At 48.4% G+C, this 12956-nt stretch overlaps 1 protein-coding gene across 2 annotated transcripts; it reads right to left on the bottom strand.

Annotated features, from left to right (window-relative positions):
- Positions 1 to 5058: 5058 nt before the first annotated feature.
- Positions 5059 to 11932, bottom strand: TSPYL2 (TSPY like 2). Of its 2 annotated transcripts, none has more exons than XM_055339103.1 (7): positions 10999 to 11932; positions 9620 to 9697; positions 9384 to 9495; positions 9153 to 9298; positions 8927 to 9024; positions 7866 to 8626; positions 5059 to 5779 (listed from the first exon to the last, which is right to left on the bottom strand). In XM_055339103.1, exons 1-7 carry the CDS (start codon positions 11797 to 11799, stop codon positions 5610 to 5612), a joined length of 2166 nt encoding a protein of 721 aa, XP_055195078.1. In that variant the 5' UTR covers positions 11800 to 11932; the 3' UTR covers positions 5059 to 5609. The 2 variants fall into 2 exon arrangements, with proteins under 2 accessions (XP_055195078.1, XP_055195079.1); XM_055339104.1 differs by having other exon boundaries at positions 7866 to 8614.
- Positions 11933 to 12956: the final 1024 nt, after the last annotated feature.

Raw genomic sequence — 12956 nt, 5'->3', positions numbered from 1 at the left:
AGGTGGAAACATTTTAGTTTTACCTCTCAGGCAGAGATCCAGGCCAAAGAAAACTCCGCCCCCTTGGGGGTCTCTGATTGGTTTATGAGCCAAGCCCACCCTTTTATAGGATTGGCCAGGAGAGGAGGACTTGTCATTGCCTTTTGCCAGTCTGTTTGACAGGGCTTCGGGAATTGGGAACACGCAGACGCGAAGCCCAAAGTAGGCTGAGCGCGAGTCACTCACTGAACAATCGTTGATCCTCGGCTTCTTGACGTCTTACTCTCTGTAAGCCACCTCGTGTAAGACAAAGCTCTGCTAAGAGACACTTTATCCGCCACCTGTAGGGATTTCTGAGCCAGATTTCTTTTGCTCAAAATAAGCGTAGTTCCTAATTTCATCCCTGGAGAATGAGGTGGTTATGGGGGGCTGGCCAGTCACCCACCAGCCCCTGCTGCTAAGACATTGGTCAAGCGACAACCTTGCTAGGAGCCTCTGTTTAACCATCTGTGACATGGGAAGATACTTTTAAAATCTTTCCTAACAAGGCCATTGTGAGGATTGAGAATACACAAAATAATTGCCTGGAGCATATATAGTTAAGGTCTCTCCTCTTAATTCTTGCCTTTCCCATTGTTTCAGAATGAGGGAACTATGGCTCAAAGAAGCAAACTGATTGGCTTGAGGTCACTCAGCAATAAGACCCTGAATAAAACCCAAGTTCTGTCCTCCAAAGGAAAGCTATTTAAGAAGGAAGGAGAGAGAGGAAGAATATTTCTCTTTTTAAAAAGATTTTTATTTATTTATTTGAGAGAGAGAGAGCATGGGCACAAACATGAGCAGGGGAAGGGGCAGAGGGAGAAGCAGGGTCCCCCTGAGCAGGGAGCCTGATGCAGGGCTTGATACCAGGACCCTGTGATCATGACCTGAGCCAAAGGCAGCCACTTAACAGACTGAGCCACTCAGGCGACCCAGGAAGGACATTTCTATTATCAGGGGTTCTTAATTTGGGTTGATGATTTCCAATCCAGTCCAGGGACAGGGTTTGGAGGGGTGCATGAATTTGGATGGGAAAAATATACACATCTTTACTTACTCTGATTGAAATTTAGCATTTTTTTCAGTAAAGAATGTAACATAGTAGTAGTACTTGTGATTCTGTCACCAATAGAAATCACAGATTTTCTTTTCTTTTTTTAAAGATTTTATTAATTTATTCATGAGAGACAGAGAGAGAGGCAGAGACACAGATTTCCTGCAAGGAGCCCGATGCAGGACTCAATCCCGGATCCTGGGATCACATCCTGAGCCAAAGGTAGACACTCAACCGCTGAAACACCCAGGTGTCTTGGAAATCACAGATTTTCATATCGCATTATAGATGTTGTAGATCTGCTGAAATATCATGTATCTCACCTCTATTTTAATATTATGATAGTCATTAGACCCTCCACTAAATCTTATGATTTAAGGGATTAGTGAGGAGCACATATATTATCATAGCACATATTTGCTTTTTCCATATTTTAATAACTATATTTCAATATAGTCAGTTTCTTTTGTAACTCTAGGTATTTTATGTATTTAAAAGACATTGTTTTCTAAAGAAAGGTCCATAGGCTTCACCAGATCATCAAACAGGTCCATGGCACAAATTGTCTTAAACTCTGGGAAGGAAGATAGACCTGGTTTATCATGTTTCTTTATTGAACCCCTATCACCCAGTTTAGTATTAGATACACAGTAGGTGTTCAATAAATGTTTACTGAATGAGTGGAATTCCTCCCCAACCACCCTCCAATCAACCAAGAGAGCCAGTGCTGGCACTCTTGGTCACCTGGGAAGGAGGGATTTTGCCGAATCTGGTTTTGTCCCTGCCAATATGCCTTTGTTCACAGAAGTGGGTGGAACTTTAAAACTCTGGTCCCAGGAGAACCTGGTCCCTGGGAACCTCACCTCTGGGAGCAGGGCCCTCTGCTGCAGAGGAGTGGGATAAGTTGTGAAGGACACAAAGACAAGTAGCTTCACCATGGGAACAGGCCCTGGGGCTCATTGCACCCTTGACTCCTCATCTTCCACCTGGTCCTCCTGGTTTCTGTTTAGGATCCCAGCAAAGGGGGCCTGTCTTCTCTGGTCTTCTGCAAAGACTATATTTTGGAGTTGGATGTGACCTTAAAGACCTTTGAGAACAGCTCTTCCTTTTGGAGGCCAAGACTGGGCAGGACCTGAAACCACACCACACAGTGAGGAGTGAGCACACAGGGAAAAGATGTCACTCTAGGTAAAGAACATCTCCTCCCGTGCCTTAACACAAAACATGAGCACCCTAGCAAACTACATTAGAATCCTAAAATGGGCTCCTAACAGTGTTCCTGAAGCCAGAGGGTGGGTCTCTGATAGGGTGAGGGAAAAGGAGCCTCAAATGCCAGGATGAGGGGCTGGGGATTTGATTAGGGAGCAGAGAAGAATCAGGGAAGAGCATGATGAGGGCCAGGCTTCAGAGGTCTGTTTCAAGACTAGTCTCCATCTTGGAATCCTAGGCAGGTTGCTTCTCCCAGGCTGGTCCTCCAGTAAGATTAACCTAAGTCTGAAGATGGGAAAACTCAGGCCCTCTAGTGAGGGTGATGGAATCATTGTGAGGCAGAGCACACTGAAGGAAGGATATCCAGGCCATCTGTCTCTCAGATTGGCTGGGATCCTCTTGCTAGGGTGACCTCTTCTCCTGGCCAACTCAAGGCCCTTCGCCCCTGCTGTTTTCCCCACGATGTCACCACCTGCTCATTGGGACTGGCTCCTGATACTGCATGTAGGTATCTCCTCCCTCTGCACAAGATGCCTTTGACTCAGGATTCTGCACTCTGAGCTCTGGCCCTGAAGCAACATGTTTTCCTTTACAGGCCAGAGTCTCCTCTATCCACTTCTGACAGTGCAGTCCCAGGTCAGAACCAGATGCATCAGGATCTCCCCCAAAACATTTATCAGAATCATGAGAGTATATCCAAGATCTGGTATTCCAACTATTTCATAGAGGTGGCCCAGAGAGGGAAGGGGCCTTGCCAAAGGTCCCACAACAACCTGGCAGTCATCCCTGATGCTTCTCAGTCCCCTCTTTTCCCATATCTAAAGCCCATTGGTTCCAGCATCTAAAAAGCTTTCATAGACAGGTTTCTCATGCAGAATTCCAATTAATTTATATAGATTCTTCCCCCCTCAAGGAGATGGAGCTTAACACCCCACTCCCTAAGCATGGGCTACATTTAGTGGCTTCCTTCCAAAAAGTAGGGTATGGAAAGGGGGTTGGGGGTGGGGAGGAGTAACTTTACAGTGGAAAAGCCTGACATAGACTATTACCTCAGTCAGGTGATCAGAGTTAACATCAACAGTGATAAGGCATATTGATAGCATGTACCCTTGATATGAGAATGGCAATTTCCTTCTGTGGTCTTCCTTCCCCAAACCCATAACCTCAATCTAATCATGAGAAAATAAACATCAGACAAATCCCAATTCAGGGGCATTCTACAAAATATCTGACGAGCATTGCTCAAATGTTGATGATTCCAGGGAAGTCTGAGAAACAGTCAGTTAGAGCCAAGAGGAGACTATGGAGACATGACAACTAAATGTAACATGATATTCTGGATGGCATCCAGTAACAGAAAAATTACATTAAAAATTAAGGAAATCTGAATAAAGTACGGAGTTTAGTTAATAATAATGTATTGAGGGACACCTGGGGGGCTCAGTGTTTGAGCATCTGTCTTCCACTCAGGGCATGGTCCCGGGGTCCTGGGATGGAGTCCTACGTCGAGCTCCCTACATGGAGCCTCTGCCTATGTCTCTGCCTCTGTGTGTTTATCATGAATAAATAAATAAAATCTTTAATAATAATAATGTATTGATATCGGTTCATTAATTGTGACAACTGTACTATACTAATGCAAGATGTTAACAATGGGGGAAACTGGCTGTGGGGTATATGGGTACTCTCTGTACTACCTTCACAATAACTCTATAAAACTTTTAAAATGAAAAACGTATTTTAAAAAAACTCCCAAATCCACCCATTATACCTCTCTCACCTGAGGAATAGCGTCAACTTCCTCATTGCTCTCCCTCCCTCCAATCCATTCTTCTGGCATCCAGCAGAGGGCATTCTCTAAAACTGAAATCTGACCGTGTCTGAAGTCTTCCATTAAAACATGGGCGTTGGATGGAAAATTCGGAAGGCATATTGCAGAAGGCTAATCTAGGTATTTGTATAAATTATTTTTATGAGCTACAAAGAATCTGTAGGTATTTCTGGTGTCTGCCGAAATAAAGGTACTGTATCCAAAATCTAAAACTTGGCCTTTCCAAGGTCGGCTTTCAGACGCCCACCTCCTGACCCCAACCACCCCTCCCCAATCACACAGCTACATAGTAGTTTCCCTTTGCTTTTCCCTCTCTATGCACTCTTTGGCTCGAGCCTTTTTTTTGCCTTCTCTTCTAAGCCCAGTTCCTGGGATCCTGCACCCTCTCTCTAAAACGAGAGTATTAAAAAATAAATAAATAAAACGAGAGTATTCCTGCATTATTAGGATGTAAACGTCTCAACAGATTATCATTTTTTAAATACTACATGCAAACAAGAAAAATGGATTCCAATGCCTTCTCACGCCCAGCTCACACTAGTAGGCCTGAGGAAAGGTTTGACGCACGATAAATAAAAAGATGAATCAGTGAACAAATGGGTATTCTAGGGCGCAGGGTATTTCTGTGCGCCTGCGCGAGAAGGGAAGGCTTGGGAAGCTGTTTGCTACCTGCCCGGGTCCACTGCAGCCACTGGTAGGGGGGTGGGGCTTTCTCAGCCTCGCCCTGCCATTGGCCAGGACGGTCCGCATTGGTCTGACGCAACACCTCTGCGGCCTGCGGAGTTCTCCCCTAGAAAGCTAAACACCCCCCCCCCCCGCCCCAAGCACACCACCATCTTGCAGCCCAGCACGTAGAAGAGACAGCGATTTGAGGGTCTGTGGAAGGGAAACTGGTCCTCGGGATGGCTCACCAAGCGGGACAAAAGACTGGAAGCAGCACTTTCAATTTGCTCAGAATTTTATTAGGATTAGGTTCACAAGGAACAAGGAGGGGCTTCTGGGGGAGGGGGACAGGAATACCGCAATGACAAGCGGCCTTGCATAGACACCACCAAGGCTGGCTGGCGGGCTTGCGGGCACAGCGTGGGGGAGGGGGCGAGGGACGGAGGGAAAGAGGCTTGGGAGAACAGGGTGGCAGCAGAGCCCCCCAAGGCCACAGCGGCCCTCCCCGCTTCGGGATCAAGGGTGTCCACTCCACACAGCACGAGGAGGGGGATAGAGGGGCCCTGACCAAGGCATCACAATAAATACGTGTAGCAGCACACAGAAGCCTGCAGGGGAGGAGGGCCAAAAGGAAGGGGGAAATCCCCCTTTCCCTCCCCCCCGAAATAAGAATTCTGCAATTACTAAACCATAAAAATAAACTTTAAACCCGTGTACGAAGTCGGTCACCCCCCAGAAGTGCAATGTGGGGCCGCGCGGCCCTAGCTGAGGGGGAGGGCAAATGGGGAGGGGGGAGAGGGATACAGAGAGGCAGCCCCTGCAAAGGTAAAATGTTTATCCAGTTTTGCCCCTCTTCCCCGGGTTGGCCCAAACGTTCTGGACCTGAAGCACCTCCTCCATGTCGGAACCTTCAGAGTCTTCCCCTCCTTCTGAGTCTTCTTCAATCCCCTCCTCCTCATCACTTCCTTCCTCATTATCACTCTCCTCACCTTCTTGTTCGCTGTCTGCACAGGGGGAGAGAGGCAAGCAAGGAGGGTGATTAGATGAGCAGGTAGATGTCATTCTTTTTTTGTTATTTGTCTAAACAACAGAAATTTATTTTCTCACAGTTCTGGAAGCTGGAAGATACCACTCTTCACGGGGAACAGAGCCCATAGCCAGGGCTTTGGGGACCTGGAACACTAGCCAAGCACCTGTTTGGAACAAACACCACTGTGTGCATCTGCGCGCGCGCGCGCGCGTGTGTGTGTGTGTGTGTGTGTGTGTGTGTGTGTATTCAAGCAAGTAGGGGGTGAGGGAGGAGTAGAAGGGAAGCAGAAAAGCAGGGTGGGCTCCCTGCCTCTGGCCTATCAAAATTGATACATCTCTGAAAGTAGCTTTTTCTCTCCATGTAATGTGTCAATGTGTGTGTTTTCCTGAGCTCTGACCTCAGCTGAATAAACCTACTGTTCATTTCAAGGCAGCTCCCCCGCTTCTTCTCCATAGTCTGATCCAAACAGACCCCAGTCTGTCTTCTTTAGTCCAATTCCCCACCCCCACTCCCACTCTGGAGATGGGCAGATAGCTCTTCCTCCCCTTCTCTCAAAGATGCCATCTGGGGGCAATTCCCTCAGTTTCCCTACTCTAACTGAATACATGTCTAGATTGAATCTACTCTTATTCAGTGCCTCCTTCCTTGCCCTTGCTCTCAATGGAAATTTGCCAGAGAACCCATGGCCAAAACCCCCAGGAATGGTTGGCCTTCCAGCTCCTTCTATCTCCCCCAGGAGCCTGCCTCTCCAAAGTCAGCCTGCCCACAGTCTGGCTCAAACATCTTCTTACCCACACTCCATCGTCCCCTTCCTAGCTAAGGTTTGACTCCATTGCCTTGCCCCTTGCTCATTACCTCCCCCTACCCCACTGTGGTCTGACCCTGACCCCACTAATCCATTGAAACTAATCTTGCCAAGGTCACAGATAATCTGTTTAGTTCCAAATCCAACGGACACATCCCAGTCCTCATTTACCTAGTCTTTCAGCAGCACTGAATACTGCTGACAATCCCCTCCTTCTGAGAACGCTCCATGACCCAGGTATTTTCCTAATTCTACCCTCTCAGAGCCTCAGTTTCTTCATCTATAATAGTACCTACCTCATAAGAGCTGCTGTGAGGATTAAATGAGTTCATTAAGTAAATCACTTAGAATAGTGCCTGGCACATAGTAAACACTAGGATTCTGCTCTGGCTTTACCCCTTTATTTACCTCTTCTGACTTCCCAGACATATAATCAATCACCTGCCTGGGCTACCTATATCTTATGTCCAACAAGCCTTTCCAACTCCACGTTCCTGCCACCATGTCATTTCCCATCTTAAGAAATGGCACCTCTGCTTGCCAGTCCAGTCATCCAGGCCAGACCAAACCTGGTAGTCACCTTAAATACTGCCTTTTCCCTCAAACCCCATATGCAAACCTTTCTTAGCATTTCCTAAAATGCATGCTTCAGTGAATAGTGAACAATGGCTTCTGTGGTCAAGAAATTAGGGAAATGCTGAGATCCACAATATTTAAATAGGTTTCTCATAGCAGGACTTTTCAGAGCCTTTAAGGTACTAATATACACGTCACCCTACCTGACTATATTAATGTATGCAGTATGTTCCCAACATATCTGATTATTGGACCTTTTTGTGAGAAGCTTTTAGGACTGGTGAAGGATCCTCAGAAGACAAAACAAGCCTGGGAGTTCCCTGAAGCCCTGGGCTGGGTGTAGAGTGTGCTAAATTATAATGTGTTTGCCATTTTTCCCCTTTCTGTGTGTGAACTTGTCCTCCTTTTCTACCCACCTTCTCCTTATCTCTTCAGTTTTCATGTATCTTTTGCTCTGTTACAAGTATCTACCCACCACCTACAAATGGTATTTGTTTCTTTGGTTCTGTTATATTTGTCAAAGGTTCCCTAGCCTTGCTTTGTTTAACAAGTTGCACAAAATGCTTTTTCTTTTCTCCACAAGAGCAGATTGTACTCATGCCTTGATACCCTGACCCTGGCCAGCTTTTCTCTGTCTGAGAAGACTAAGGAGGGAAAATAAGAGGGGCTCTAGGCTCACCTTCCTCACTGCCCTCTTCTTCTTCCTCCACTGATGATTCTTCAGAGATGTTCTCTACCTCATCCTCATAGTCATCCTGTTTGTTGCTGTTATCTTGATCCTTGTCAGGGTCATCAATGTTATTCTTGTAATCTTCAATGTCTCTGTCGTCATCGTCACTGCCTTCATTGTCACCTTCATTGCCATCATCATCACTGCCTTCGTTATCGCCTTCATTGCCGTCATTATCTTCATCATCACTGCCCTCATTGTCTCCTTCATTGTCACTGTCGCTGCTGTCCTGGTTGTTGCCATTGCTGCCATGGTTGTCACCTTTGGGGTTATCATCATCACCATCAGGGTTCTCATCATTGTCATCAGTATTCTCTTCATTGTCATCAGTGTTGTCTTCAGGGTTCTCATTGTTGTCATCAGGATTCTCTGATGACTGACTGTTGTCAGTGTTCTCATTGTCATCAGAGCTCTCATTATTATCAGTGGTCTCACTGTCATCAGGACTCTCGTTGTCAGTGGTCTCATTATGGTCAGGACTCTCACTGTCACAGAGGCTCTCGCTAATGTCAGTTATCTCATTGTCAGTAGTCTCAAAGCAGTCGGTGGTCTCCATGAAGTCAGAGATCTTGATGTCATGAATGGTCTCATTGTCGGTGATACCATCACTGTCTGAGGTCTCGCTGATAATGTCTTCCATTACATGATAGTCATCAGAGTCTTCCAGGATCACTACCTCACACTTGTCCCTGTTTTTACTGTGGAGAAGCCTGGGATTGAGTATAGGGTTGGTGGGAGGCAGGGCAGACACAAAGCTAGTAAGTAACTGGGGAGGCAGTAGGCTATGAGGAATCCCAGGGATGAGGTTAGGGTGGGGAAAGTCCCATTTCTGCTCCTGACTGACTCAAGCCAATTACATCCCATCCCATTTAGGGGCATCATTCCCCACTTGCAAAATGTATTGGACCGAATTCTCTCAAAGGTCCCTTTGGCTCTATAACCTGTGTGACACTAGCCTAATCTTCCTCCCATCTCTAACAAAGCACTTCTCAGCCACCAACCCCACTCACCTTTCTTCCTTTTCTTGCTTCTTTCTGTTTGCCCTGTAGCCCCCTTCTCCCATCATGTAGTAGCGCAGAGGGTTAACCCACAGGTCATTTTTGATAATCTGTGGAAAGAAAAGTGGGGGAGGGGAACAGAGTTACGAGTACAAGCCACAAGGCCTACTCCCAATTCCCCAGTATCCAGAGGCAAGCCTAGCAAGGCTTCCTCTGGCAATGCCAGGAGGGGCCCTACCTCAGCAATCCTGTCAGCCTCTGGGAGGCTATGATTTGAGAACCAGCTGAAGAAGCTGTGGTTGGTGTCCTGGTTCCTGTGCCTGCGGGCCTGGGGCTCCTGGCCCCGGTGCCAGCGGATTGGGGTAGAGTGAGACACCAGCCGGCCTGGGGGAAAAGGAAGCTATGGAGAAGGCTGTGGACAAGGACAGATGGGGGTGGGGTATGGATTTTCCCTAGGATTGCCTCTTACCCAAGCGGTTGCGCTGGAACTCCTTGACAATCACCATGTTTGTGAAGTAGGGGTTTGTCTGGAAGTACAGCTTCATCTTGTAGCCCATGGAGATATGTCTGAGATCCTGTACCTGCTCAGGGTACAGGTAACATTGGAATCCCCACCACACCAAGGCCCCTCCCACCCAAGCCCCCTCACCTCCAAAGGCCAGAGTCCTTGCCCGATCCTAGTAAGAAATATATCTTTGGCCTGACCTGCAGATTGGTCAAGTAGCGGAAAATGTCTTCATCTCGTTGGTTGATCAAGATTGAAATTTTGGGGTGGTTGAGGAACTGATGGAGGGAGCAGTTTAGGTCAAGGAGTGACTGTTCAATGAGAGAAGGAGGGAGGGAAGGCCAGGCAGGGAAGAGCAAAAGAGAGGCTGGAGCAGAATTTCTTCTGTGTTCATGAGATGTGTGTGGAGCAAATGGTCATGGGACATGACCCACACATTTCTTCCCATGTGGTGAGCCTATGTTTATGCAATGTCAAACCTCTGTATTTGGTTGCCTTGCCTTGGCTCATATTTGCTGTATGTCTGGGCGCTAAGGGTCTCTGTCTCTGTGACATTGTGTCCCTGGGTGCTGAGAATTTGTATTCAGGAAACATTGTGTGCCTGGGAGCTAAAGGCCCATACCCAAGTGATGTTACACCTAGTTGCTTAGGGCCTGTAGTCACATGATGTTGGTCATTTTGGTGTTACATGTCTGTGTCCACATGATACTGCGTATCTGGGTCTCAGGGTTTGTGTCCAAGTGATGCTGTGTCTGGGTGCTGAAGACCAATAGTCACACGATGCTGTGTCTGCATGCTGAGGATCTGTGGCCACATAATACTGTGTGCGTGAGTTCTGACAGCCTGTGATCATGTGATACTTCGTAGGAGAATGCCAAGGGTCTATATCTATGTAATTCCACCAGGAAGTTAAGATCACATGTTCCTAACGTGTTGCATGTACGCATGTATGTGCCCCAGAGATAAGCTTTTCACCAACAGTGAATGAGATTCTTCTTACTCTCTTCTTCCCTTAATTTAACTCCATGATCTTCAATTATAGGTACCCCTTCGCCTGAGCCTTTAGGGGCTCTGGCCCCTTTCTCTCCAGCTAAGACTGGGATCTCCCTAATATCTAAGCAGAGATCTAGCCTTGCAGAGCCATGTGTGACTTAGGCACCCTTTCTGGGCAATTTCTGTTATGTGCCCTTCCCCTCCCTCTTCACCATCTCTGAGTCAGTTTATCTTCTCTGTGCCCCTCCCCTCCTCCTTTCACCATCTCTGGTCTAATTTTTCTGCTGTGTGACCCTCTAATACCCTCCCCATTTCACTGCCTGTGATTCATTTTTTTTATATTATGCTTCTCTTCTCCCCTCCTTCCCATCTGTAGTCCAGTTTTTATGCTATGTGACCCTCTCCCCCCTTCATTACCTCTAGTCCAGCTTCTCTGATGTTTTGCCCCTCTCCTTCCATTCCTCCTCCAACCAAATCTAGTCATTTTTACAAAAGGGGTCCACCCCCACACTTTTTCTTTCCCCTCCCCACCTCCCCCCTTTTTTGTTATGGGCTCTTGGCCCATGAATACAGATGACAAGGATACTGCTTTGACCCAGAAGCCTGGGATATGTTGGATGATGAGGTCTCTGCGCTCCAGGAAGGGTCTTCTCATCTGGATGAACTTGCGCTTCAGACGGAGGAAGGCCTTGCCTGCTTTGATGTTCACCGCCTCCAGGTCCAGTTGAATGTTTTCCAGTGCCTGCAGGATGCACTCTATCTTCTCGGCATTCCTCTCCTTGCTCTCCTTCTTCACCTTCCTCTGCTTCCTCTTCCTCCTCCTCCTCCTCTTCCTCACACTTTCCTTTTCATCCTCGTCGTCATCTTCCACTAAGATGATAGCCTCTTCCTTCCCCCTCGGACCAGCTAACCCCTGGTACCCCCACTCCTCTGCGCTACAGGTTTCTAGGGCCTTCTCTCCAGCAAAACTGCTAGGCTCCATAACCTGAAAGTCAATCTCCAGACTTCCCCCAGAAGCCTCCGAAGGAGAGAATGTTTCTAGGCTCTCCGTGGGAGGGGGCGCCTCCCCGAACCCTGACTCCATCGCTGGCTCCCAGCCGGGACCCCCAGCACCCAGGGTGAAGTATGCGCGGATCCCTCCCTCCTCCAGAATGACATAGGGCGGCGGCGGGGGCAGAGTGGGGCCCAGTCCCACCCCCCTCATGTCAGCCAGCACCTGTGCCGCCTCGGTTTCCTCCCGGAGCCTCGGGCGCTGCTCCGGTGGAGGCAGGGGCAGTCGCAGGAGCGGAGGTGGAGGCGGCGGCGGCGGCAGCTGGTCAAGCTGAGTGGGCTCTGAGCTACTCAGGCGGCGGGCCTTGGCTGGAGGCCCCTCATCCTGGCGGTCCATGGTGACCGCGCTCACAGCTCAGGGGATCGCACTGGCTTCTTCTTCTCAGCCAGGCTGCCGCTGCCTGTCACACCTGAAGCCGAGCCGCAGGACCTCACGCAACCAGCTCAGCTCACAGCCTCGCTCTGGCGTTCCTCCCACGGCGCCTGCCCTACTCCCTCCGCGCCAAGCGTCCAGGACCCGCCCCCTCCCTGATGTAAGGGACCGTTTTGTCTCTCCATTGGCTGCCAGCCGCCGCCGGTCGCTTGCGCTCCCTCGATCTCTGCCCGCTCTCACGCAATCCGCTTGCCAACACCACACCTCATCGCTTTCCGATTGGCTTCACTTGGGCCTGCCAATCATCGGGCTGACTGCCCCAGCGACTAAAGGGAAACTGCTGGGCGATTGGCTGCGAGGAAAGCTAAGGGAAAGGAGCCCCTCTCCCTCACCCAATGGGAAAAGTACCAGTGGCTCTTAAGACCAAAAAACAAAACAAAAAAAAAAACAAACGCAGGCTCTGAGCATAATGTGCTCAAACAAAATTGGGAGAGCCTCGCTGTCGTCTTCCCCCTTCTCTGCCCTCCCCTCAGCAACTACGCACTTCTTAAATCTGCCCTTTCCCCTAGCCCTGGCATTAGCCCCTGTGGCGAACCCTGATGTGGCCCCCAGAGATAGGGTTGCCCTAAAGGAGCCTGGAATTTAGAATAGGCTAGGACCTATGGTTTGGGGCCAGGTTTTGACGTGGCGTTTTCATCTCTGCAAAATTGCTCTAGAAATAATCGCACACAAAAAGTAACTTTCTCTGCGTCATTAAAATGATTGCGATTCCGTTCATCTGCTACATTTTTCTAGGACTTTATATCTCTCCATCCACTGAATACTTGGTCTCCTTCCAATCTTTTCCTCACCTTTTCCCCAGTGTATGCTGTTTTTAATTGTATTTTAAATTTCGGGGGGGCCAGATGGATGGTCTTTCCTGAGCCATGGTGGTAGGGTTCTGACTTTAGGTCTGGGATTCACACCACGGGTCTGCTCCTTACTTTGTAACCCTAACCACATCATTGCCTCTCTCTGAGCTTCAGTTTCCTTTCCTCTAAATTAGGCATCCTTAAGACATGTAGGAAACTGCCCATTGTAGCCTTTCTGTGGTAGCATAAAATTGGAGGCAGCTTAGAGAC

Source organism: Nyctereutes procyonoides, unplaced genomic scaffold, assembly GCF_905146905.1.
Source record: "Nyctereutes procyonoides isolate TBG_1078 unplaced genomic scaffold, NYPRO_anot_genome, whole genome shotgun sequence".
Classification (NCBI taxonomy): domain Eukaryota; kingdom Metazoa; phylum Chordata; class Mammalia; order Carnivora; family Canidae; genus Nyctereutes; species Nyctereutes procyonoides.
Note: the sequence above shows the minus strand (reverse complement) of the source record. Positions and strands in the feature narration are given on the sequence as shown.

What these genes read in the sequence shown, in the direction of transcription:
- TSPYL2 (XM_055339103.1), bottom strand. Translation starts at nt 11,799, where the DNA reads ATGGACCGCCAGGATGAGGGGCCTCCAGCCAAGGCCCGCCGCCTGAGT. An exon ending in GCTACTTGACCAATCTGCAG is followed by an intron (nt 9,496 to 9,619) that starts GTCAGGCCAAAG and finishes TACCCTGAGCAG; the next exon opens with GTACAGGATCTCAGACATAT. An exon ending in AAGCAAGAAAAGGAAGAAAG is followed by an intron (nt 8,627 to 8,926) that starts GTGAGTGGGGTT and finishes ACTCAATCCCAG; the next exon opens with GCTTCTCCACAGTAAAAACA.